We start from the raw sequence: 27530 nt of genomic DNA, 5'->3' as shown, positions 1-27530 counted from the left end.
AGCCACTGCCCAATCCCAATCAGATCACTAACCCAACGTTCAAGAGGCCATTCTCTCCAGAGTCGAACATAGCAGCCCCATTTTTAGAAGGATTTATGATCTCAAGATGCGGGAGATTTTTTAATTTTTTTTTTTTGTCTCCCAAAAGTGTCACTTGGTTCAGTACTTGCGGGGGACCTCACCCAGCCATTCCTCCTGACCAAGACGTGCCAGGGTGGTCCACATGCCACACACACGTCCTTCACACACTGGGGTGGGGGTGGGGGTGCAAACAAGCAAATGTTTCCAAATGCCCAGCACTGCTCCCTACTCGGGGAAACCTCTCCATTTTCCTCCACCTGTCTGTCCCATGGTGAACTGAGCGGTGTATCTCAAAGGATGAGTGGAACCCTCTCTATGACCTCTCGTTTCCCTAAGCATTTGCAGAAGCAAAGGCTGAAGGAAGAAAAGACTGAAAACTGGCCACCGAGCGCGCGTGCCTGGTAAACGTGGTGCAAAGAATACCCGCACCCAGCGCCCCAGGCTGAGCTGGGGCTAAGTAGCAAGGAGGATAGGGGGCGGGCCAGGGAGGAGCAGAAGAGGGAGGGGGAGGAGGAGAAGATGATTTTTAATGACTTAAGGGCCCCCTCCTCCAGCCACTCTTTATGCGACACTTCATTGGAGACTTGACGAGACTTCCGCGCGGGCAGAGAGGGTTCATTAAATGTGTTGGGGAAATAATTGATAGTAGGACCGAGACTGACCGTAATCTTTCACGCCGTGTGTGTGTGTGTGTGTGTGTGTGTGTGTGTGTGTGTGTGTGTGTGTGTGTGTGTGTGTTGAGCCGGCTCTCTAGAACGCTCAGGTCCCAATCCTAGGTACAAAAATCACCGCCACCCACCAGGAACCCTCATTCCGCCCCCAACCCCAAGCCACTAATGGGAACTCCCCAGTGCTGCTGTTTCTCGTTTTTCCTTGGGCTCCTTTTTCTCTGTGGAGGGTAAGGTTCCAGTGGCGGGAAGACTTTTAAAATACCTGGATCCTCCTCTCTCACTCCCTTCCCTAGGATCGGGGATGGACTTCAGAAACACCAAGGCTCTGGTTCCAAGATGAAGCTTGATTCCCATCTCTGAGACTGCTATTGATTGACTGACTGATAACGCTAGGTCATCTAGCCGACTTGACCAACAGTGTAACACAAGTAGACAGTTAAGTGCCTGGAGATCACTGAGCCTTAAAATAGTTGGAGTGAGAAACGAGGCCGAAATTGAGGAAAGGAGAAACTAGGGGGAAGAGAACCGAAGTAAATGAAGCCTTTTTCTAGACACATCCAAATTAGTCTTTGGCTCAAATAGACCAAATGGACAAAGGGCAACTTTCCCTGTCCGAGGACTGACCAAAAGACCATTCGTCCCCAACCGAGTGGATCAAATCAGGGCTTCTCGGTCTTCCAAGTTGGAGAGAGGGAAAAAGCAAATAGTGATAGTTTTGGTCCTACACTCCTAATGTTATTCACCCAGAGACGTAAAGTTAAGAGTCCAAGTAAAGGTTCTGCTCACCTCCGAAGCTATTGGGACCCTAGGGGTGGGCAGTGAGGGCGGCCTCTGGCGTCAGCAGGTGGAGAGGAGGCCGAAAAACCCTTCTCGTTACTGATTGCATAGAGTGGCATCAGTGGCAGTATAGGGAGAGGATGGACCAAAAAGTGATTTTCAGAAAGAATGACAAAATCGAGGAGACCATGCTGTCCAGTGATCTGATCGAGACAAACAGAAGTGCTAGAAGAAATTGAAAGAAAAGAGATGGCTAAATAAAAATGACTCACTTACCGTCTTAAAATGGTTATAAACGTAATTAATTCCCTAATTTGGCGCTTCTTGCCCCACCCCCAACAAATAAAGAGTCTGTAGGCTTGTTAATGTCTTTATTATGTGTTTTATTTCAACTTTGGGACTTAAAATGGATTCCATAATTGGAATTCAACTGTTGTTTTAGACTTAACTGATAATTGTGCCATGTTGTGTCAAGCTTGATCAATAAGTTTAAATCCCCCTATATATGTTTATATGTATATATGTGTGTGTGCATATATGTTTCATATATGCTATATAACAGTAATTTTATGGGGAGAATGGGGCATTCTACTTCTTGGTCATCTGGGTGAGATTCCTTTAGCCCCAAAAGGGCACTTCGTGTTAAGTGTGCATCTCTCTCCGTCACTAAAAACCCCTTCAGACACAGGCATGCAAATTATAGTCGTGGACAAACTGGAAGGCTTGGACTGGGGAGAAGCTCCTGAGAGCACGTTTTAATTCAAAGACCAACAAAACCGTTTATTTTCACCATATTTTAGAGAGACATATCAAGCACCCACAACACTACCCACACCTCCTACCCAACACCAAAAGGAAGGAAGGAAGGAAGGAAGGAAGGAAGGAAGGAAGGAAGGAAGGAAGGAAGGAAGGAAGGAAGGAAGGAAGGAAGGAAGGAAAGGAAAGGAAAGGAAAGGAAAGGAAAGGAAAGGAAAGGAAAGGAAAGGAAAGGAAAGGAAAGGAAAGGAAAGGAAAGGAAAGGAAAGGAAAGGAAAGGAAAGGAAAGGAAAGGAAAGGAAAGGAAAGGAAAGGAAAGGAAAGGAAAGGAAAGGAAAGGAAAGGAAAGGAAAGGAAAGGAAAGGAAAGGAAAGGAAAGGAAAGGAAAGGAAAGGAAAAACTTTTCTCTCTTTCTACCTTTGTTGGCCTCCTGGGATCAGAAACTTTAAGTCTCTCTGGAAAATCATTGGCACCCAAAGCCCTGCAGGCCAGTCTCTTCTAGGCAAAAGAGAGTGTGTAAGCAATCTTGACCCCCCAGGAATCTTCCTATTCAGCATATTTCACATAGCAGAAAAGAAGATGAGCTTTGGATTAAGGAATGAGAATGGAGAAAGTGATCATAATAAAGAGGGGAAGTTCAGAGAGGAGAAAGGAACGTTTAAAAAGCAGAGTGCCTCAGAAAATTGCTCTGGAGCACCATCCCTGAGGAGAGTCAGGTATAGGTGGAAGTGGCATTCTTCTTTCTGAAACCTGTCTATGATCAGGAATAGGTTCAAATGCATCTTCTTCTTAACACATGCCTCCTCGAAGTGTTGCTCTAGCTACATTTTTAAAACATGCAGACATAATTATAAATTCACATGGAAAATGTATGCCTGCAAAGATCCATGGGGTCAAGTGCCATACTTAAGTTTTACATTCGAGTGGTTTACTTAAATTTTACATGCATTTCCACCGGATAATACTCAGCACCAAGTTGAGTTTCTTCCGCACCTGGCTTTGATGGCACAGGAGTTACCTGTTCAGATAAAGCTTGGAAGCCTCTGAAGACCTGTTTTAAAAATAAGAGGAAGAAGAATTCCGGACTCTTCAGGGAAAGAGCTAGTCACCAAAAACTATACAGGATAAGATCTCGAGGTATAGTTGTCACCAGAACGATGCTATCAGTAACCCGGGTTGAAATTCCCTAGTTAGAAGGTGGGCTTTCTAAGCATATTCTCAATAAAAGCGAAGGTCATACCAAACGGGCTTGTGACACTGAGGAAGAATGTATGTATCCCCCTCCCCCCAGCTAGCCAGGAAGGCAGAAAAAGGCTAGGGCTGGACAAAGGATAGATTCACCAACGATGTTTTTCTTAAACCGGGTGCTCCATCAATCCAGTGCTTTTCTAGAAAAGTTACCTGGAATATGGACATCGGTAACCTTTATGAGGAAATAGAACCATTTCTGGAAACTCTTGTCTCCTATAAATCAATTTACTAGAGGATGTCCTGACCAATTGAAGTTTAGAATTGAGGGGGATCTGGCTGGCGAGGTGAGTGAGGGAAGTTCCGTGAAAGAAAATAGGGGGAAAACTCTGGTACAAAGTTTTTGCTTGCCTCTAAGGCAGTTTGAATTAATACTTTTGGACTTTCTTAGCCTACAGACGATTGTGCTTTGTCTGGGTGTTATTTTCCTGCGCTTTGGTTAAAAAAATAAAAGCGAAGGGACAGGAAAAGATCTTCGATGCGCCAACCTGAGGGGGTAGCCAAGGGGAAAGGGCGGTGAGCTTTCTCTGCACAGCCTGACATTCCACTGAGCATCCAGAGCAAAGCTCAGAGTTTGAGAGAGAGAGAGAAGCTGGAGTTGAAGAACAAAGAGCTCTAACTAGTTTCCTCCTAAAGGTTCAGTTAAATTTGTATGCCGAGCCTGTTCAATGTGCCCTCAGCTGTTGGGAAAGCTCCCGCCTCCCATCTTTTACCCCCCAATTCCCTAGAGATGCAAAGACCCGAGATCCCGTTAGCCTTGGTTGGTTCGCTGTCCCTCCTTAGGGAGGAGAGCAATTGAGTTCGTTTCTTACTCTGGGTCTCAGGGAAATCAAGACAAGAATTTGAGCTTGAATTCAACTGGCAAGGGGAAGCTTGCACCTGGGAGACAAGATTAGGTTGGGGAAAGAACGCCTGCACATTCGCAAAATACTTTCCTTTTTATCCACCCTTTTTTGCCTAGCAGTAGTGGATCTATTGGTAAAATCCTGCAATTCAACGCAGATGCTCCGACCTCTTCAGTTCAGAGAACACTAGCTTAGTTTCTGGTTCTGGTTGCCCTAACGCTTTGGAAATAGAAGGAAATAGCTAGACTTACCTTTTAAAAAAAAATCCGGGAAATGGGACATTTCAGTGTTCTACTTTTCAAAAAGTATACACCCGTCCTCTCATTGTTATTAATATATGTACAAAGAAACATCAAAGAAGAAATCTCCTCAAACTATCTCTAAGATGCTTGTTCTTTATTAATTTGTATTTTCATATCCTAACATACCTTTTTTAAAAAGGAAAAACAAAAAAGCAAAGGTAGGAAGTAATAACCTGAAAGCTAAGCTGGCAGTTTGCTTTTTCCAACTCAGAATCTCTGTCCGGTCTGCGTTCTTCATATTCCATTAAACAGGTGGTCATTTGAAATTTGCCGGTGACATTATTTGATGATCACTAACTTACACTCTTTGACTTCACAGCTGTGACATAGCATTGTATCTCCTCCATTCAGTCAGAAAAACAGGAAATGTAGAAGATGGTCTGAGTGGTTATACGGCTTCTCTATCTGTAGTTTTATTTGGTGAAAGTTACTGCTGGGTAGACTCTACCAGACCGTGTCATAACTTATTTATGCCCCAGTCAGACCATGGCAAATAGGTCTTGTATTATTTATCTCAGAAACTTCTGGGGTGGAAATATTATTCTAAGAGTAAGCCACTCATTATCTCTCCATACCCTATCCTTGGGGGGGGGGAGGGGGAGATGGTGGGGAAAAGGAGGAAGACTTTAAAAAGAATCCAAATATTGTATGTGTATTAGAACTGACCAGAAAACATTGTAGTGCTTTTCAGCTCCTCAAAAGCACTTTTTTAATGCATCTCCCTAGGAAATCAGTATGGATTTGTGAAAAGGCAAAGTTGTTAACTTTTGAAAGGTAATGTAGCACGCCATAAATCCAAAATGATGTCTAATGCCATAAAAGTTGCTTAAACTCTCTGCAAGACTTGACAGATTTTCAGCTGTAAAAAATCCAACTGCTTTTAGTGTCCGGGATCCTCTTTTGTCTCTATTCAGGCAAAACTGAGAAACTCTTCGGCAATTTTGATAATTGTAGATCTCTAGTTGGGATGATTCAGGATTTTGAGAATTTTTTTAAAATCTTTTCTGAATTCTCCATGTAATCAGCTGAAAGGCCTGTTTACTTAGTATGAGAATAAATACAGTCTCTAAGTTTGAAACTTATGGGATCCCAGTTGACTAGTAAGTTATGAATTCCAAACCAGTCACCCTTCCTCTATTGTTCCCCACTCTGCCTATTATTGTATGTATTTTAGTATTTCTCCTGACACAAAAAGAAGACAAAATTATATTCGTTTACATGGTTTATTGTTGTAAACATTAAAATTGTCTTTCTCAAAGAAAGAATTTATCAAGAAAAGAAATTCAGCGTCTCTAACTGTCATACACCATAGAAAAAAAGGCAGTGACTTGTATCATGTGCCATACTGGAAATATACAAAGAAAAATACTACAGAATATGGCAATATTAAAAATCTTACTCAAACATAAAATAATATATTAACTGACAATTTTAGACATTTAAAAAAAAACAAAAAAATTCAAAGTGCTCAGTAATTTCCAGGGAGTTATGTATATTATAAGCACTCTGGAAACAGTCAAAAGCTGCTGCATGCAAGTTTTGTTTAGCTTTAGACAACAAAATAATCAAGATATAAACTTTCTTTTATCAACATCAACAGTACATACAACACTTACAAACAAGGAATGTTGGACGGTGTTACAAACACTATGTGTCCCTTTGTCAGGATTTTCAGTTTTGTAATACTTGTGCCCACCTATTTTACAATTGAGAAAATGTTTAAGCTCAGATAACTACCAATCTTTATAAAATCTAACAGACTACATAGTGTCTGAAATACTATTTATATAATATAGACATTACTGAAATAGCAAGTGCCTATAACATTTTCGACCTAGATTCAACATGCTGTCCCTTTTTGTGTAGTTATTTATTCCTTTTTTGCAAACACATTTATGTTTTAGATTTTTTTATATTTATTCATAAATAGGCACAAAATAATTTTAAAAAGCCAAACTGCATTGGATAAATTTACAAGCCTTTGCCTTCTTTAATTCATGCCACCCACGCAACATTAAGTTTTACTATATATTACAGCTTTCTTTTACAGCAGAAAACTTTGTCTTTAAAAGGGCGATACTTTGTGGGTCACCTTAATACTTTTGTGTGTGTATTCAAGCTGTCTTAGCTGCAGCACCCGGCGTGACCAGACATTTTTCATCTTACAATAGGAGTCCTTCTTCTGAACAATAATTTGTTTAAGCCGATAATAAAAAGTTTATACCACTGCATTGTGTGTAGTCCATATTCTAAATCCAGGATGCCCCAGAGCCAAAATGCCCTTTCACGTTCTGCCTGCAGGTTAGGAAATAGCAACAGTTTTGTTTTGTTTTGGGTGGGGGGGAGATTTGGGGGGCAGGAAGTTGAGGGATGGGTTAGGAAATTGGGAAGGGGAGGGAGATGGAGCAGAGGCACCCAGAGGTGCTTTTGTGCACGTGGGAATTCCCACCCTCAGACAGTTCAGGTTCCTTTCAAGTTCATTTGAAGTAAGCTGGAATAGTCTCAAAAAGGTAATGTGTCCAGGAAAAGTTTGTCGATTATTGCTGGAGGTGGTACCAAGTCTTCCAGTTTCAGGTAGAAAATGCGCTGTAGCCCCTGTGTACACAGGGTGCGGAGTTCTGGGAGTTTCCCCAACAGTTTGGACAAATAATTGGGGCGGTTCAAACCCCCATTATTGAAAGTCACGTGGTCTTTGAGACAATTTACAATCTTGTTCTGCAGTTCTTCCACTCTCTTGGGTTCCTTGAGTCCGTGCCTCTCTGGAGGGGGGTGGGTGGAAAGGGGATGGAGTAACAAGAATGCAAAAAAGGCAGTTAACAATTTGATAAGATTAAGAATACCTCCCCCCCACCCCCAACCGCATAAAGAGAAATTCAGTAAGAGCACCCAGAACAGGACTCATGTAGGGAAAGTGCTAGGAGGACTGACCTGTAACCATCGCCAGGGCAGCAATGCACGAGAAGGCAGAAATGTCAATGTTCATATTCTGCAAGTTGGAGGAGAATTCAACAATGGAATCAATCCATTCCCCAAAGCCACGAACGCATTGCAACCTGTGCAAGACCACCCCATTGCAAAAGATGAGTTTACCCTCCACTGGGTTGGACCTGCAATTAATACCAAAGAGAGAGAAAAGGAAAAAAAAAAGAAAAGAAAAGAAAAGCTAAACAACTAATTACTTGAAGAGCAATAAATGGGGGATTTAAAAGGCACCTAATTACCGAGGAGTTAATAAAATGTAGATCAGTGGACCTTGAAAGGGTTTGATTTCATAACAATCAAGAACGCCCCCTACCCCATCTCCATCCCACTCTTCTTTTTCTCTAGCTTTACTTAAATCTTTCTTCCTTTTGCTCCTCCCTCGTTCTTTCCTACAATAAATCCCCTTTCTTCTCCTTTCCTTCTTTCTTCCCTATCTTTTCTTTCCACTTTCTCCTCTTTCCTCTCTTCATTCATTTCTTCATTCTTTTTCTGTCTTGCCTTTCTTCCCTTCCTTCCTCATTACCTGTATGCTAATCGAAGGACAAATAGTTCCAAGAAAGCAGATTCGAAAAGTAGATCTTGGTCTGGTTTGGGAAGATCAGTGAAGCCTGGGATCTTTTCTGCCCATCCTCTGATGATCTCCATGGAGCCGGTCAAGAGATCATAGAACTGCTGAATATGCTGAGTGTCATCTCCACTCATCTGATAGTCAGGGTTAGCCTGGAACTGGAATTTCATTTTAAAAAGCACTTAATGAGGTTCTCTAAAATATATAACCCGTGAAATTGCTAACCCCGCTTCTAGTAGGGGAGCCAGGTTTTTATAACAATTAAACCTCTCTCTGACCAGTAAGGAAATTAGATGTTCCAGGGCAATTAATTCAATTAGGGATGGTGCTATGAGGTCGCTGCTTTAAATATGTAAATTGCCATTTCTATACAGACTAAATACAGTGCCATCCAGCATGGGGAAATGTTGACTCTTATCTCCACAAAACAATTGACACGTTAGTATTCATGCCAGTCCGGGAGTTAGTCTCATGAAAAGCCACCGTTTGTAGATTTAAAAAAAAAAATGTTCAGAAGCCTATATGCTTCATCATATACTTCTACCAATTAAAGCACGTCTATTTCTCACAGCTGGAATAAAATGGATGATTCTGGCTATTTATTCCCCACCCCCATTCCTCCCTTCCCTCCTCCCTCCAACCATATGCCCTTCATGATCCTGCTAGTATTTCACAACCGATGTTGGGATTATTTTTTATGATCACCCGCATTGCAATTGGGACAGTAATCGAACCAGATGCATGTTTAATATAACTTAGCTATAAAAATATTGGGTAAAGTGTGTTAGGAGTGGGAGGGAAGAGAACATTTTACACAATTGAGGCTTTTTACAAACTTTTTGAAAAGAATGTGTCAGTTCAGCCCTGCAAATTCGAGCAGTGTGTGTGTGTGTGTGTGTGTGTGTGTGTGTGTGTGTGTGTGTGTGTGTGCAAGAGTGTCCTTACTAGGGAGAGTAGGGAGTGAAAAAATTCGGTCAGTATTCTTTCTTTGTGAATCGTTATCTCTGCCTTTCTGTCCTTTGCTTTCTTACTGTTTCTACGTGGTCTTTGACTCTGCCTGTACATACATTTCTGCCTTTCCAACTCCTTTCCTATGTGTTTGCAGCTGCTTTTCTTCTCCGTGGGCTCATGTGGTGGGGATGGGATGTGTGTAAACAGCCCTACCAGTCTGTATATTAATATTATCTCCAGCTTACCCTGGAATAGTCCAGGCTGGTCATAGCCGGGTTGGAGTCGACATGGGCTCTCACCAGGGCACTGATCAGACTCACCGGGGGAGAGGGGGGAGAGGGCTCCTGGGGGCTCTTCGGTTTCGACGGTAAACGACCTCTCCGACCTTTTAAACTGTCTGTACGAACCACTGAAAGAGAAAGGGACCTTCAAATTTTCTAACCTTCCCTCCCCACCGCTGTCCAGTCCCCAATTGCCCAGCACCTCCCCACCACTCAAGAGAAGCAAATTCAAGAAGGGAGTCGGGTCGCACGTGTAGACACCCGAAACTTGTAAAACATTTACAGTGTAGAAGCACAAAAATATGGGTTTATTTTGTTTCTTCTTTCAAATGGGTCATAATAGTTAAATCAAGGAAAGTCTGGTGGCTCTCAGAGAGATCAACAGCCTGGCTAGGACACAAAGCCCTTGAGGTGTTATAGTGCATGTGGGGAGGTGAAAGTTGGGTAGGAAGTAAGGGACTTGGCAAGGAGAATGAGAGGAGGAAGGGGAATTAGGAGATGGGCTTTCAAGAAGGAGAGGCAGGAAGATACTTCCTGAGTCCTACCTTCTTTAACCATCCCAACTGCAAGGCACTTCTGAAATCGGCAATACTGACAGCGATTTCGGCGCCGCTTGTCAACCGGGCAGTTTTTGTTTGCTAAACAAACGTATTTCGCATTTTTCTGGACGGTGCGCTGCAAAGAGAGAGTGAAAGAGACATAGGCTGAGAACTAATTTCGTTTAAAAGTCCAGCAGCCCAAAGAATCAAAAAAGCATCTCTGAACTGCTGGGGCGGTCTCCCTCCCCCTTTCCCCCTTTTTCTTTTCTTTTCTTTCTTTCCCTTTTTTTTCCAGGGCATTTAACAGAAGAAAATTGATAGCGTTAACATTTGAGCTAACCTTGCAGCTCCTTGCTGTGTTTTATATGCCAAGAGAAGGAGAAGGAGACGCTCAGTAAATACAAATCCGTGGGCATTCATATTATTTACATTCCTTGGAGACCTTCTCTATTTAAAATGATAAGATTATTCAATCAGGATGGTGAAATAAAGAGATCACTTAATTTTACCACAGGGAATTCTGTTCCACTTGGTTAGCTTAGACACGGTTCTCTGTCCTAACCAATTTCAATCTGAAGGGGGAAGGCAGCTCCTAGCACATGCAAATGTCCCTCTTGCAACTCAGGCTCTAGCAACTTCTGCCCAAGGACCTGTAAGTCATTTCAGGGCCAGGGCCTGGTCTTTCAAAGGATCTCCCTTTCCTTGAGTAGTGCCCCTGCTAGTGTCAGCTCCTGAAAGGCGGTTGTCCATCCCCCATCCCGAACCCCAGCACCCCAAGGAAATTCCTATGGGAACCATGGGTGCAGTTTCCTGACTGGAGGGCAGTTGGGGGAAAGGTGTCTGGTTTTCCGCTCTCAATTCCCACAGCGCAATGCTAAAGACTGAAGTTTAACCAAACTTTTTTTTGGGGGGGGGGGAGACGGAGGGGGGAAACCTATCCGCCCCAACTCACCTTAAAGAAACCTTTGCAACCCTCGCAGGTGCGCACGCCATAGTGCTGGCAAGCTGCGTTGTCGCCACACACAGCGCACAGCCCTTCGTTGGACGGGGATCCCCGGGAAGGAGGAGAGGGCACCTGTGTGTCCAGCAGCTGCGAGGCATGGCCGATCTGCAACCCCGGGAAACCCATGGCCGCTTGCTTGCGGATGGGATTGGGCACAGCAAAGGTCTGCCCGTCCACCACGTGGTGGGTCCCTGCCGGCTCCGGGTTCATGGGCACATGGAGGGGCCCATCAAAGCGCATCTGGCAGCTGGACACAGGGGTACCCGGGGGCGATTGCTTAAAGGAGAAGAGAGAGAGGCGAGACACGGGCGTTTTTCTCTGCTCAATCATATGGGTGGTGGCCACGTAGTTCTGGTGGAAGTTATGGAGGGAGCCTGGGTCATCCCACATTGGGCTGTGCTGCACCTGGAAGCCGGGAGTAGAGGGCGTCGGGGGCGACGAGGGCTTGTAATAAACCGAGCCTGAATGCGGCATCATCTCCTCGGACTGTGGGGGCAGGTGGTTGTGTTGCTGGTAGCTGTGCATCTGAATGTCTTCCACTTTAATAGAGGACTGCTGTCCGGAGAGGGGCATTTGATACAAGCAAGGTGGCTTGACGTCGTAGCCTGTGCTGTAGTTGTCCATAAAGGTACTGAAGCTGGGGAGAGAAGTGGTGGCAGTGATTTCAGTGTTGGTGAGGTCCATGCTAAACTTGACAAACTCTGGAGTTAAGAAATCGGAGCTGTATTCTCCCGAAGAGTGGTAACTGTAGCTCTGGGAAGCTGGGCTGGCTCCTTGAGGCGATGACCCATACTGAGCCTGAACACAGGGCATGGCTGGAAATGAAACAGGGTGATATACACTCAGCCTGGTCAAGTGAACACTTTCTCCCCTGCTTTTGTACCTTTTGCACACCTGGATCAACCACACGGCGGTTCTGTATTAAGTAAGCTGTACACAACACTGTAATTTAGGAGAGGAAAAGGGAAAGTAAAGGGGGGAAAGACAATCGGTGTTGCAGGCGCTGACCTTCGAAAAAGGGAAGGGGGGGGAAGGAGATCTAAAAGAAGAAACACAGACAGGTAGGATGGATGTAAAGGATCATGAAACGCCCCTATTTCCATTGTGTCTCCTTTTCAACCCCACCCACACACCCAATAACCTCTTATTTAATATGTGTTCAGGTCCTTATTCTGGAACAACCTGGGGAAGTTGGGATTTGCCAGGTGACAAGTTATTTTGAAGGAGGCATTCGGGTAATAGAACTGGCTTGCTGAGTGCCTTGATTTTGCTTTTGGGGGCCCGGGGTCTTGAAGGAGTGTTATAGAAAGAAGAATGGGAAAACTGAAAAGCAATCAAATTCACTAACCTTCAGCCGAGTTACAGGCGTTTTCGAGGAAATTAAAGGTGGACAGTGTCGTAATTCAATGTAGGACAAAGTTCCCAAGATCTTAGAAAATAAGTGAATAGTCCAGTCTGTCCAGCCTGCTCCCTGAAATACAGATATGATATGCTCAGGTTACTGTGGAGGGATTTATTGAACACAAGCAGCTATACCAAACTGCCTATTTCACTGGAATATCTACTATGGCCTTTAAATAAATAAAACACATGACATATGAATGTGGAAGAGATATAAGCAAAATCAATGAAAATGTTTTCCCCTATAACAATCTGGCATATAGTTAGTTGCACAAAGGTGTTTTTTTCTTTTATGAAGGAAAAAAAACTTATAACAAGTTGTCATTTAACACTTATGTCATTAATTGACACTACCACCCCTTATTCTAGATAAAAGAGAATGAGTTGTCTCTATCATAATTTTATCCAGGCACTGGGTAAAAAAGAAAGACCAGAGTTTTGTTAGAAGTCACTTTGGAACCTTCGAGTGAGAGTTTTCAGCAGGCAAATTTAAATGTAATAATACATTAACCAAAGGAAAAGAATATAACAATATGAAAAAACATTCTGACCTCCTAGTCTCTACCTCATCTTCAAAGTTACAAAGTATGCTACAGGCCTACATTGTGGGAATGCAATGGGAAAGGAGCTAAACCCTCGACATATATGAAAATGACTAATCTTCTATTTTGAAGACACAGACTACTTCCTTTTCACATTTCTAAGAAACTTCTTGTGCATATTTTGAAATGTACATATAAGTGAAGAAAGCCTATTTTTACAGAAAGAATGCAGGCAGAGAACAACACAGTAAAGACAAGTCTTGGACTCATTTGGATGCACTTAAACATATGGCAAGATTACCCCTTTACTACTACCAGCTTGAGTTGTTTCCCTCTAATAAAACAAGACATAACAGTCCTGGCCACCTTCAGATGTTCCCATTTTTAAAGCATCTGAAAGTACAAGTATGTCAATGAAAAAAATAAAGCTTGATATCCATTCCTGTTCAGTTTTAGCTAGCCTGCTTCTAACTTCATATTGCACCACTGGAAGGCCAAGAGACTAGATTACAAGAGGGGTGAGGTGCAATTACCTCCCCTCTCCACCCTCACCAAAAGGTAATATAACTATATTTGATAATACCAGGTTTGCAAATTCACTCGGGAAGTGATCTTAATCTCGCTATCCCTCCTCTTCCCTCATTCTCCTGCTTGCCCTTTTATCTTTCTCTCCCCTCTCTGTCATTCATGAGTCACATATGTCAGAACACCGAAATTTGGAGAAACCAAGTAAGAGGATACTGTAACAACAGCACCCATACAGAAACAGCAGCCTTCTGAACACCAGCACGTTTGCTAACCATGGTGATACAGTTCCCAAGCAACACGTAAACTGAAGTTTTCCTCCTGTCACTTATCCCTGAGCGTTCAAGCCTTACTATACACACGACCTTTGAGATTCAGTGTCCAAATGACCAATTCACATCTGCTCTAAAAGGAAAAACGATATGGAGGAAGACTGAGTAAAAATTCCAAAGTCGAAGTTAGAAAGACAGCCGCTCCTAGGACTGTAAAAAGTATTCCTTCCGCGTTTCCCAATTAGCAGACTAGAAGCCGCTACTGAGAATGTACTGTCCCTAGTACCAGACGAGTAGTTAGGAAAAAAGCCTTCTGGAGCAATTTATAAAACTTCCCTTTCATCACCCTTCCGGACCCCCTTTCCCCTTCTTCACTCCTTTTTCCAGAACGCACAATTCACACACCACACACCCATACCCGGGGAGAGAGAGAGAGAGAGAGAGAGAGAGAGAGAGAGAGAGAGAGAGAGAGAGAGAGAGAGAGAGACTTACTTAATGGTTCTCCACGTCTCTTTTCATTCATTCAACTGTCTTGAAGTGCAGTTTCCTTTGGGAGGTGGGGTGGCGGGGGGATAGGGGAGGGGACGGGTTAGATCGGTGAAAGGGGGGAAAAAAATCGGTCCAGAGAAGTTGCTAGTTACAAGCGCTGCTGGGGAAGTGCGGTACTCATGTAGCAGAGTGAGAGCAGCCGGACAGACTGGCCCTTCCCTCCAATGTGCCTTTGTTTATGTGGGCTCCGTATTCCACAGCCAACATGCACCTTCTCTCCAAGCGTCATCACACGTCAGTGCAGGCTGCCCAATCCCTGCTCCTTAGGGCTGTTTCTCCCCATACAGTTGGCTAGCTCTCGCTTTGGTAAATTTCCGACCTGACGTCACAAGCAGGGCAGATTTTAAGGTGGGAACCGTTCTGGGTTCACCTTGTTAGCCGAGTTGGGCTTTTTTTCTTTTCATTTCTTCCTTTTCTTTTTTTTTCCGAAATAGGTGAAACCTATCCACCCTAGCCCCTAAAGCCAGTAAAGCTCACTTCCCCCCCACCTTCTACAAAATTCCCCAATTCACAGATAGTTTTGGCAGCCCAGATGTGTAAGAGCACCAACAAAAGCCAAGATGGGATGGGGGCGGGGGGAAGGGAGGGGGTTAAGAAAGGGAGTGAAAGAATGGCTGAGAGGGGTTGCGTGTGCCAGGTAACCCGCACCTGTAAGCGCACAGTATTGGGAGATATGTACTTCCATTGTTCTAACCCCCCCCCCCCCCCGCACGCTCTACACCTTTGCTCTTATCCCTAGGAGTTGAACCGTGCACAGAAGCCTACTGCACGAGGCTGCTAAATCGGGGTTTCCCTTTCTTGGTGCTTCCCTCCCCCCCCCCTATATTTTCCACTCGGAGGAAAAAAAAAAAGCCGTTGTATTTTCTGTGATGCCCTCTTCCCTCGTACCCACGTGTAGGAGGGAGGACGTGGTGACTGTGGTATGGGAAGGAGGTTGGAATGAGGGATACAGGATGGGCACTGGACCAAACCTCTTATAAAACCAGAATCTATTTGAGAAATATCGCTCCCCCTCTTCTGACAGTGCAGCAGAGTTCCACGCAACAGGTGTGCATTCCCTGGAGAAAGGTGATTGTATTTCCACCTCGGGTCAATTCTTTTCACTTTCCCCAAGTATTTTTTTTTAACTACACTGCATTGCTCCTGAACTGGGTGGCGTGGAAAACGACACCCCTCCTCCAACTTAAAAAAAAAAAGTAACGTATACACAATTTCCTTAGAAAAACCTTGGTGTAATCAGCATCAGTTCAGAGTGTATGTATGTCAGTGTGTGCTGGGTTCGGCGCGTTACTTCTAGAGCAACCAACACCAGAAAGCTGTCACAGCCTGAGCTCTGCTTTGCATGCTAATCGGTCTGACTGGGGCTGAGGATGGAGACAGCACCTTGCACGGGAGGCAGGGGGGGGGGGGAACACAGAGAATGCTTTCTAGTAAAGGAAATGCTGGCGTTTCCAAGAGAAGCACAGTGGTTCGGGTCCCAAAGCCCACAAAGGTTTATTTGTTGAAGAAGTCCGCTTGTCCCAAACTGGAATGGGATACCCTATCCCAAACCATTTACCGCGGGCTCTGAATCAGCTGTGAGTAAAATTTGGGAGTATCTGTAAAATTTCTAACCACTCTTCCTTCTGAGCGACTGATTTCAGCTCATTCCTTTCTCGAGCTGCAAGGTCTCGGGCTTGCTACAGTGATCCATTTGTGCCGTCCCCTTCCCTATGTGTTATTGGTATTTTCATTATTAAAAGAAAGCACTGCGAAGATTAACGCAGTGTAGCCTTCCCTCAGCCCTAAACTGCACCCCAGCTTTCACCTTTTCACCCTCCTCTCCCCGCCCCCTCCCTCCCGGGCTGTGAGCTTCCGTCCCAAGCACCGCGTGCAGCCTGGGAAAGCCGCTGGCTCTGCTACCCCGCCGCCCGGGGGAAACCTACGTGACCACCTTAAGCTTCCCCAGATGTGGTGGCGGCGGCGGCGGCTGCTGCTGCTGCTGCTGCTGCTGCTGCTGCTGCACCACGGTACCCTAGCTGGCGCGAGAAAAAATAAGGGAGGGAGGAGGAATGAGGGGGACCGAGAGGGACCGAGGAAGAGCAGTGGTGGCTGTAGTGAGGGGGAGGGGGAGGGAGAGGGGGTAGGACGGGGAAGAATAGCTCATTAGCATGAGCTCAGTAGCGTCAGCCACCCCGTGGGCTGGAGAGATTCTATGCAAACGAAAGGGAAAAAGTGAGAGTTTGGAAGGGAGGGAGATGGGAGGGGGGAGGGGGTGGCCATGACGCAGGGGCGCAGTCATTGACGCACCGAGCCGGGCGCAGCCAAAAATAGCAGCCGCGGCAGAGCCGGCAGCGTGCTCCCCAGCTCCCTTTCCCCTGGTGCAAGGGGGCAGGGCGGGGTGAGGAGGGGAACTCTCATTGATCCCGGCTGTGGGCAGGGCTAGCACCAGCTATTTTAAGGCCATCGGAAACTCTAGCGCAGCCACGTTGGAGACTTGGTGGCATTTTTTTTAATCTAGCCCTAAGAAAGCGGTGACTGGAAGTATTTTAAGGTTGCAGACACACACCACTCAGACACACATATCCAAACCGATTGCTTAGTTTCCTCCATTACCATTACAAAACACACTCCCGGGTGTTTGAGAACCTGAGAGATTGCCTCCTCCACTCCAAGTGAGTGAAAGTCTTCGGTTATGAGAAGTAAATTTCAAAGAGCCTGAAAGGTGGACGAAGTGCCTTATGGCATTGTCCATGAAAGTAAAATATAACAGTCCCCCAAATTAATAAACGTCATCCTGTTGTTTCTGACTTCTTGATGACTGAGCCTTTGGCCGAGTTAAGCAAATTTTCATGGTATCCTTTATGATGATGACTTTTAAAAAGGAGGTAGGGGAGAAATTTTCTTCTATTAATTGAGTTTTAGTTACTGTCTTCAAATCTCTGGATTTTCCTGTAGGCCGAGGTACTCGTTAAGAACACAATTTAAGAAAGCTGGAGTAAAACTAACAAAAGTTTATTAAATAAACCCATTATTAGTCAGGCTGATGGGCCTGCCAGTACTTGGTGGGGCTCTATAGTGCTTATAAAAGGAAGGGTTCCAGCACATACTCATTCAGACAGCAATCAGAGCTGGAGCCGGAGTCGAGAGCAAACAAACTTAACTCTTTTCCCCAGCATGGATATATTTGAGTATTGAATTGATGGGGAAAGTCCAATCAGAACCAACAATCTCTGTAATTGACTGATCCTGTCAGTAGGGGGCCTGACTCCACAAACTTTTTTTTTTTAAAGTATTAAAAGCTACAAAAAACTGAAGGGTTTATACCAGGCCCAAATACATATAACTTCAGTGCTGCTCAAAACCGGAAATTCATAAACACCTACCCATATTAGAGTCCTCTTTCTATAGAGGGGGCAGAGTCTGATATACAAGGAATTGGATTTACAATGCATTTCCCAATCCTGTTCATGTTTAGTTCACCGTGTATTTGGTAAATGCTAGCTGGTAATAAACTCATTTTATCACCAAGCAGTTCAAATTGGCATATAGTTTGGAAAAATGAAAGCATGTTTTAAAATCCTATGATTACATGTTTAAATAAATTACAGTTTAGAAGAGGATTCCTGTGGATGTATTTGCTGGTACATAAGAATGCTTTTGTGTGTAGAGGTTTAATTACACATATATAATGGAGTCAAAATGCAGGATTGAACAACCTTTTAGAAAATGTTAAAACGATGCTTTAGGCTAAATGGAACTGAACTACTGCATTTAAATGACTGCAGCCCTTCATGACTATTGAACATAAACATCACAAAGTATTCTGACTCATTCAATTAAAAATGACAATTTTGAGTCCAGCATCAGACTTACCTTTAAACTGACACATGAAAATGAGAAATTCATCAAGTCATTCTCAAATTCTGTTTACTTAAATATTGCTAAGTCAAAGAATTTCAGAATAAAATAACTTAATGAAGATGAGTTGTCTGTATACTTAAGTCAACTAAAGACTCTTCTTTTGAAATTAATTGGAAACACACTGCAAAATTACTATTACCTTTTCAAGAATACTTTTCAGGAAAAAAAATACAGGAAGATGACTTTCCTGTATTATCCTCTATATTCTTGACCACATGTTAAAACAGAACATATGGCATGTAAATAAAACTATAAAATTTTATTTTAAAAGGGAAAGAATGGCTATAGATCACATATGCACTTACAGATATATATATATATTTTATTTTATGCACATTTAAACATTGAACTTATTAAAATACAAACCTTTCTTTAATCCAGAAAGCAAAGAATTAAATCCTAAAGATTTTCTTTTTCAATGCATGCTAAAGGGGTCTTTGGGGATTTCTATATGATCCACAAATACAACATAGGAACTACTACACAAAACATCTTAACAGAACAGAATGAAAAATGCAATCGTTATGTCTTAAGAATAAATGAATTGTAAAGCATCTTCCCCAGGTGTCAATTTCAAACATGATGTGTACTTTAAAATGGATATTGACAACTAGGTACCAATGGAAATAGTTGGTCTGGAGTGAGCTTTATATTAGGAGTAGGGCAAATTGAACTTTCACAAACTCTGAACAGGCTTGGTGGGGGTGGGGAGAGAGCTATTGCATTTACCCTTTTAAGACTGTTTTTCTGCCACTTCATATAATCCAGTTGTATATTTTGTTCCTTTTCCATACAAATCAACTGCTTGGTTGATTTTTATTTACATTTTTAAAAGTCTAATACACTTCCCAGCACATTTCTACCTAAAATTTATCCTTTAAAATTAAACAAAGCTTTCTTACTTTGATTTGCAACACAGATATATGTAAAGAGAGGCTGTGCTGAAGAAAACATTTTTCTTCTAGATGTATCCATTTTAAAAACTAAGAATGTAAAATTGAAAATGTGATGAAATTCTTTTAATCTCATTTTAAAATTCTATCTGCTAAAAATTACAACTTTTGAGTCATACACACATATAGCAAGACAAAGTAAAATTTAATTGAAGTTTAATATTTTTTAATTTATGAAATCTTTTAACCCAAAGAATAGTGACCTTGGTTTCAGATTTCTTTGTTAATATTCAGTAAACAATTGCCTCATTAAAACAGGGAAAGGTGGTTGTTGTTTTGTTTTTTAACTCTATATAATGCTCTTGCAAATGAGCCACTATATGCCAAAAATACTTCAAAGTGACTTGGAATTCTGGAAGTAACTAATGATGTTTACAATTCTGTCTGTACTATACAGCATTCATCAAGAAAGGTGAAATAAATACATTTTGCAACAGTGTTTGCATGGCTAAATTCATGTTTAATTTCTGATCCAACCTAACATGATTTTAAAAAAAACAATTGTTGAGTCTTCTAGGGCCTATTTAGGAGGAAAATGCCTCAATTTAATATAAATATGTGGCAAAGTACTGTTACCATGATAAGAGTATATAGATATAGACATCTATGACAGAGGTATATATCTATATACAAATATATAGATAAAGATATATATACTTCCCTTCATGATTCTGTGATTATGAAGCCTACAATTTTCACGCTACAAAAGTAACTTATAGCAAAGACCCTTATAGTGATAAGTAATAAATCTAATTACCATATCCTTTGAATAGATGTAATATAAATTTCATTGCTCACTTAAAAGTTCTAAAGTTAACAGCATAAACTTGAAGTTGAGTAATTAAGTAATCCTTATATAGACACTTATTAAAGTATTTATACATATTATCTTAAATCTACATCTATCATTTTGCCAATTAAAATTAGGACTTTAATTGCAATTAAGTAATTTAATTGCCAATTGAACAGCAAAATTGCTAAGTGACTAATTTTAATGCCTATTTTAATTACCAATCATGACTGGGGAGGGAGCTAATCAAGTTACATCAAGCAGTACCAGAGTAATGATGTGGAAAAAAAAATGTAGAACAAACATTCAAGGCTACATGCTTTTAAAAAGAATTCTAAATTAAATAAATGCAAACACAATCTTATAAAGGTAGTGAAATACTATATTTCAATTTCTAAATACAGGAACATCAAAAGAAAGTACATGTTTAATTAAACAAGTCACTGTCAATCCTAAATTAAAGTATTTAAAAGCAAGGTAGAATTTTTATGTGATTTTTATATGGTAATCATGCTAACAAGATAAACAGAAAATTGCAAATAGAGCATCTTGCTGCTTAACAGGAGAAATATTTGTAGTTAACAGTGGTTCTTATTTTTAAAAAATAAGATGCTGTGAAAACAATGAGGAACAAGCTTTTTAGCTACTCACACAATGATAGGATATTTCAAGTTCAGGGGAAAAAAAGGAAGATTAGTATAACTATCATTCTACTATCAGTCACTGGGACATCCTTTTCACCCCCATGAAAATTAAAATAGTTTCAACAGAGGCCTTATGTTTATGTCAATAGCATGCCACCTATTAGATCATAAGCCAAGCAAGGATTAGATTTATGCTATGGACAATTTGTGTATGTATATAGAGAAGGCATACTCTATATAATAGACATTGACATACTGACAGATAAGATAAGAAGATCACATAGATACCAGGGTGGGACAAAAGAGGCAAGCAGCTGTGCCAGCATTGCAATTAAAATAATGAATTACAGGGTGGGAAATCCAAATTGTGTTCAAATTCTTTCAGATCTTCCTGCCTTCCAAATGAAGTAAACCTTCCAGATCTTTATTAATGTTTTTTAATTTAATTTTTTAAAAAGTCTTCAAGTCAGCAGAAAAAGACAACATACAAATACATGGCTGTCATAAATCAATGATCAAAAGCCCCAATATCCAAAATGATTTTCAGAAACCAATATGGGAGTTGTACTACAGGAAGGATGTGGAATAAAAGCTATTAGGATATTAGGAGATAAAATGTGATTCCTTCACAGATGACATGACAGAATAACTCCAGTTCTTTTCCTCTATTGGGGTCAAATAGATAAATGTTTTATTTAAAACAAATAGGAATTATGATTTTTATTTAAAAAAAACAAGGAATTTGCTGCCTGTGATTAGCACTGAGTACTGTCTATGTATTATGTGTCACACATATACAGTTAGCTTTCTGTAGAAAGCTTTACACCTTCTACCAATGACCTGAAATTATTCATGAAATTTATGCAATGTTGTATGTAACTAGAGAAAAAGCAAACAGGTTTGCAGCTGGGTTTGGGTTGTTATTTACTGATAGATCTGGATTTTGAAGTGAAGCACACAGCAGGAAGGAATCTTCTGCCTGCATTTTGAATGGAATTGTACATTAATAAACACTGGGCTTAACAAAGGATTTCAATATATTTTATGACAATAACAGTTTTAGAAGGGTTATATGTAATTGATTAAAGCAAAATAATTTTAACACTTGCTACCTACTCAGAAATCAGAGAGATGGAATCATTATTGACAACATTGAAAAAATATTTTGCTATGCACACTATTCTAAATTTAAAAAATTTAATGCTACCATCTTGTGACAATACAATATTGAAAGGGTATTTTACCCCTTTAACTTCTCTTTTTAAAAAGATGCATTAATTGTAATCTATTTTCATTTTTATTCATTTTAATTTTACTTTCATATGCTTCCACATAAGGCCCTTACATTCTAAATTTGAAAAATTAATTGGAGTTATACCATATTAAATTACTGGGCCATATGAAAAAAGATAAAAACAACTTTTCACATTATCTAAAACTTTCAATGTTAAGTATTGACATTTTCTGAAACACTTCATATGCATTTATTTTAAGCATGATCACTTCAGTACCATGTTTTAAATTACAAAATTCTAATAGTCCACATCAACTCATTAAGTTTAATGTTGATGTAAGACAGAATTTAAGAAAAAAAATAAAATTGCAACTCTGACCAATGAACTCTTTCCTACCAGCAACAAAAAAATACTGATATACCAAAATAACAATTTATGTATAGTTTTTTCAACTATTAATTGACTATTTTCTTCAGTTGTCTGCCTTCACTGTTAAAGGAAAAGTGAAGGATGATCCTCTTTATTACACCTTTTGAACTTAATGGTGATGAGTTCAACTATTATTCCAGGTCTTCAGAATATTTATAAATAATTCCTGTGAAGTGTTACAGAATCATTCCATTAGAGTCTGGAGAAGTGACCTCAATAAGCTGTCACAGATTCTGGGGAAAAACAAACCACCAGCCTATGACATGGTTTGAAGTTACTGTTAATCAAAGGTATTTCACATGAGAGAATATGTTTTTAAAATAATTGTACAATCTGAATATATTATGTATACACATTTCTGTAGTGATTGCTTTTTAGGCATATTTAATTTCTGAAAACTTAAAAAGGTTTTATCATGCATACTTAAGTCAGAAAAAAGCCTAAACTATTTTAAAAAAGGCTAAATTACATAATTAGGGGGATTTTAAAGTACCCTGAGATTATATTTTTATTAGTAAAGCTTTAACATTGAGCTCAGAAGTATGTTGTTGCCAAGAACTCAATGTCCTTTCTTTCCCTCTGGTCCTCACAATGTTAAGTATCTTACTCTGTACAACTGTATCAGAGTTGCTGGAAATCTATGTTCGTGTTTCTCAGTACACCTTTGTACAGTATTTGGTGGTTTCAATAGAAGTTTCTGAGTTAATAATTTTAGTGAAGTTTGCATGGTCCCCAGGTGTTGTGAGTGTGGTGCTGGAAGAAGGGTCCCCAGGACATATCTGACAGCTGTCAAGATCTTCAGATCTAAATAGATGTTACAATATTTTTAGTCAATTTACACTACAAAAACTGAGATCCTATAGTCCTGTTGTTATAAAGTATCAGGTCAAGGGATATAAATCGTACCAAGCAATTCATCTTGCCGCTCAGAGAGTCATTACATTTTTCCTAGAATATATTTGATTGATCCTCTTGGAGGTGAAAGGCTAAAGGGACCATATGGCAACATGTTGCATTCCGTATGTTATCTGCCCATCCGTGCTTAAGCTGCCATTAGCAACATCTGCACCCAACGGAAATCCAGCTGTGCAGAAGACTACTGACTGAATTGTACTGGGGGTGGGAGGGAGAGAGGAGAGAGAACCTTGCTTAACGCCATTAACTCTAGACATGTAGTCTGCCTACCAGGACGGATGGAAGCTTTCACAATTAGAGAAGACGAGACAAACGCTTTATTAAAGTTTAATTTTGAACTCCCAATTAGCGAAACTGCTTTACAAATCGATTGCAATTTCCTAGAAGGCACAGCAAGTCCCCTGCCTGCCTGCCATGTGTGCAGGCACCAAAAAAGCTCCCCCTCCTGCCGACTCAACAGGATTGTTCAGAGCCGGTCTCCGCATCGGGAGAGTCCCTAAAGTCCTCGCAAGCCCCTCCTCCTGCAGGGGGGCTCAGACAACCTTAACAAGGGATGGGAAGCGGTTGCATCCTCCACTTGCTGGGGGGGGGGGGGGGAGGGGACTAAATTGGAGGAGGGGAAGGAGTGGCTGGGGGAGGACAGCAGCAGGAAGATCTGTAATCTTTTCCTCTCTGGAGGAGACTAAATTCAGTCGCGGAAGAGAAGTTTCTTTCTCTCTTCACACCAGTGGCGGAAGGCGGGTTCAAATGGGGGGGGAAGGGAATGGGGGCTGCCCTCACCATCTACGATACCCACTTTTCCCACTCCTCCCTCTACCCCCCCCCAAGATACATTACCTGCCAGGGCCTCCCACCCGCCCCGATGCTCGGTCGTTTCCTCCGCCGCCGCCGCCGCCGCCGCCTCGCTCCCTCTCGCAGCCGCATCCCCAGATGTGCGCCAGATGTGCGGGTCACGCTCCCTGGTTCGCACAAAGAGGTCGCCCCCATCCGGAAAAGGAAGTAGGCCGGGATTCCCCTTCTCTCTTCGCTGTAAGGGGAGTGAGCGGAGGAAGGTGTGGGGAAAGTGAAGCGAAGGTGGAGGTAATAATGAAAGAGACGGAGTGGGATGGGGGTCTAGGGGAGAAGAGGGGGCTTATCTTAAAACAGACCAGAAAGAAACAAAGGCAAAAAAGGCCAAGGCAGGGGGCGGGATGGGCGGGGAGGCTTGCGGCCACTCGCTTCCACGCCTGTTACTTTTGGAGGAGGGGAGGGGATCTTGGCTGGGGGATGGGGGGGGGAGAAAGGAGAAGGGGACGGGTGGGGCTGCTCCTCCTACTTTCCCTCCCCGGGTCCCCGCGGGAGGCGGCGGCGGCGGCGGCGGCAGCTGCATACACACACAGAAGCCCCATTGTAGCCGCCGCCGCCGCCCAACGCGCAGCCCCGCAGCAGCTCCGGCCTCACCAGCCAAAAGCGTCAGCGGCCCCGTCAGCGGCGCGAGGCTCCGTGACGTGCGCGCGGCGGCGGCGGCGGCAGCGGCGGCGACAGCTATAAATAGCTGGGACCCGGCGCGCGCCGTCTTCCCCCCCCCTCCCCCCGACGCCGGGGGAGTAGAGGAGGAGGAGGAGGAGGAGGAGGAGGAGGAGGAGGAGGAGGAGTGGGGGGGGGGGGCGGGGAAGGTGAAAGGAAACAATAAACTTGCTACCCCGCTCCACCCCTCCCCACCTCCCTTCCCCTCTGCCCCAGGGCTTCCCCTTTCCACACCCCCACACTCCCACCCAGCTAAGAAAGGAACTAACCACCCCGACTTCATTCCATTCTGGGGCGCGGCAAACAGTGTGGAACCTCGAGCTCTAAGGGCCTGACCCGGAGGCCCTGGAGAGGGGAACGAGGCTTGGGAGCCTACCCTGTGTTCCCATCCCAGTTTATTTTTGCAAAGCTTCGGATGTTCCTGCCAAACTCACATCAAGTTTTTTTTTTTTTAAGAGGGGGAAGGCGGTTGTTTATTAAATTCCAGTTTAAAACTGCACCCACTAAAGTCCTGGATTTTTTTTTTTGCATTTAGCATATTTTAAAGTTTTTGAAGTGTATTGTGAGTGCAGTGGCACAAACACTTATAAATGGGGGGGGGGGGGTACAAAAAGCACATTGCTTTGGGCCACAGGAGCCGTGGATGGGGACGGAGTGATACAAACGTTCTTAAAAGGGGCCCTGTGGATAGATTTGGGGGCTCTATCGTTGTTTTTACTAAATTTCTACCTGAAATTTGGTATTTCCTTCGATTAGTTTTTTTTAAATTATTCTGAGATCCATTCCGTAGGCTTCATCACCATCACAAAGGTGTCCCTTTCCCCCAAAAAAGATTAAAATCGCCAAAATCCCAGTTTCAGATTATGTTTATTTGATGATTTCGGGTATAACTTGATTTACGTTAGTCTTAAGAGGTCAAAGGATCCTTCTAAGAACAGTGAAAAAACTACGTTGTTTGGAGTCAGTGGATTTGAGTTTAAAATTACAGATAGATATGTCATATACTGCCCATGTGACATAGGACAAGTTACAACTTTGCTGGGCCTCAGTTTCTTCACTGTAAAAGGAGCGGCTTTAACTAGCTGGCCCCTGAGGGCCCCTGAAGCTTTAAATCTGTGGTAGAATAGTTTATACCCCATTCCCCAAACATTGAGCCTTCCTTCTTTTATTCTTTTCAGGACTTGGCTGATCTCCTAACCCCTAGTGTCCACAACAACCTGATTAAGTTTATCTGATACTGTTCCTTCAGAAATTCTGTCCCACCTTTCCCACACTACTCCTTCTTCCCATCATGACATCTAATTTTACAATTATTCCAGCAAGTATCTATGCAAGGGGCAGCTAGGTGGAGCAGTGGATAGAGCACCAGCCCTGGATTCAGGAGGACCTGAATTCAAATTTGGCCTCAGACCCTTGACACTTACTAGCTGTGTGACCCTGGGCAAGTCACTTAACTCCAATTGCCTCACCCCCCAAAAAAAGTATCTATGCAAGCTAAAGAACATGCCTTCCCTCCTGTCCCTCTTTGGTCCCCCTCCAACAAATAAATTAATTAATAAATTCACAGAATCATAGAACATCGGAGTTGGAAAAAGGGACTTCAGAAGTTATCTAGTACAATAAATAAATGAACAAGAGTTTACTTTAAAACTTTCCTGACAAGTGGTCATAGAGATATATTGAAATACCTAACTGAACAGATTTCAAAGATTAGAAAGAAGTGTCTGAGGGGCCTAAAAGTGACTTAAATGGGTTGATTCCTTATATCTCAATCCTTTTGAAAAGAATAGCTAATCAAATTAATGTAGATTCAAACATTAAATGAGTGAAAGGGGCACATTGACTTGAGAGACCTTAAATCTCCTAAGAATCCATTTTGTTTCACTGATTCCCCAGAAAGGAATTAATTAATTCAACCAGATAATTTACAAATATCCAATGAGAGAAATAACTGTGATCTTAAGGCCCGTTGACAGGACCATAGATAAACATTTCCATAGAGAATTTTTAAGAAGGTGCAAACAATTGTAGTTAGTGATGTTTTAAAGCTGACCATTTCTTCTATTGTTTTCACTCTGTTTCCACTTTCCATATAATGGCCACTTAATTGTCTACCCATAAATGTGTTACTCCGAGTCATTTCATTAGAGTCTTCTGATTATGTATATCTCACAATGATGAGTCAGTGCCAACCCTTGCCGAATTCTGACACTTTCTCCAAAGATATGAAAACATAATACAGAAAGAAATGTGGGGCCAAAAAGCTTTTGCCTTAGACAGTCACAAAAGCTCAAATAGCTAATGAATATACTTCCCTTTTCAAGTTTATCACAGCCTCTTACTTCCCCAAATCCTGAGCATTTTTGTATTTCGATTCAATATTCAGTTCAACAAACACTTATCAGGACCTACTAATAACTTTCAAGTATGTTCTATTCCTGGAGGCCACATTGTTACACAAATTTTTTTTCCTTTTCTTCTGTTTTTTTCTTCTTATGGTATTCTATTTCAGCATCTTAGACTTGTTCAGTATCAAGGGACCGAATTTCCAAGAAAAACAATGTCTTCCTTGTTGCATAACTGCCAAAACTGATGAAGTTTACTCAATCCTCATCCTTCTTGACCTCTTTGAAGCTTCAGTGGTTGGCACATAGTAGGCACTTAATAAATGCTGATTTACTGATTTGACACTATTAGGCACCCTCTTCTGATTCTTCTTTCTAGCTTATCTACTCTCTGGGGGGGGGGGGGGAGAGAAGGAAGGGAGACAGAGATCGAGAGAAAATAGTTGTTTGCATGTTGTCTCCCTAATAAGATTATGAAGTCATTGAGATCAGGGAATGTTTGTTTTTTGCTTTTTGT

General features: G+C 42.2%; 1 protein-coding gene across 5 annotated transcripts; it reads right to left on the bottom strand.

Moving 5' to 3' along the window:
- Nucleotides 1–5884: 5884 nt before the first annotated feature.
- On the bottom strand, nt 5885–24019 carry NR4A2 (nuclear receptor subfamily 4 group A member 2). Of its 5 annotated transcripts, none has more exons than XM_043994705.1 (8): nt 24000–24019; nt 12353–12475; nt 10954–11819; nt 10008–10137; nt 9427–9590; nt 8186–8388; nt 7609–7787; nt 5885–7439 (listed from the first exon to the last, which is right to left on the bottom strand). In XM_043994705.1, the coding sequence occupies exons 3-8, from the start codon at nt 11815–11817 to the stop codon at nt 7183–7185; spliced, it is 1797 nt and encodes a 598-aa protein (XP_043850640.1). In that variant the 5' UTR covers nt 11818–11819; nt 12353–12475; nt 24000–24019; the 3' UTR covers nt 5885–7182. The 5 variants fall into 5 exon arrangements, 4 of the variants coding, with proteins under 4 accessions (XP_043850640.1, XP_043850641.1, XP_043850639.1 ...); XM_043994706.1 differs by lacking the exon at nt 24000–24019 and adding an exon at nt 14237–14817 and having other exon boundaries at nt 9502–9590; XM_043994704.1 differs by lacking the exon at nt 24000–24019 and adding an exon at nt 14237–14811.
- Between the last annotated feature and the right edge of the window lie 3511 nt (nt 24020–27530).

This window comes from Dromiciops gliroides, chromosome 3 (assembly GCF_019393635.1).
Source record: "Dromiciops gliroides isolate mDroGli1 chromosome 3, mDroGli1.pri, whole genome shotgun sequence".
NCBI lineage: Eukaryota > Metazoa > Chordata > Mammalia > Microbiotheria > Microbiotheriidae > Dromiciops > Dromiciops gliroides.
This window is presented reverse-complemented; position numbering and strand designations above follow the sequence as displayed.

Coding starts and splice junctions, on each gene's coding strand:
- NR4A2 (XM_043994705.1), bottom strand. CDS start 11,817: ATGCCCTGTGTTCAGGCTCAGTATGGGTCATCGCCTCAAGGAGCCAGC. Junction 10,138..10,953: donor GTTGCAAAGGTTTCTTTAAG/GTGAGTTGGGGC, acceptor CTCTCTTTGCAG/CGCACCGTCCAGAAAAATGC. Junction 7,788..8,185: donor GTCCTTCGATTAGCATACAG/GTAATGAGGAAG, acceptor TATTAATTGCAG/GTCCAACCCAGTGGAGGGTA.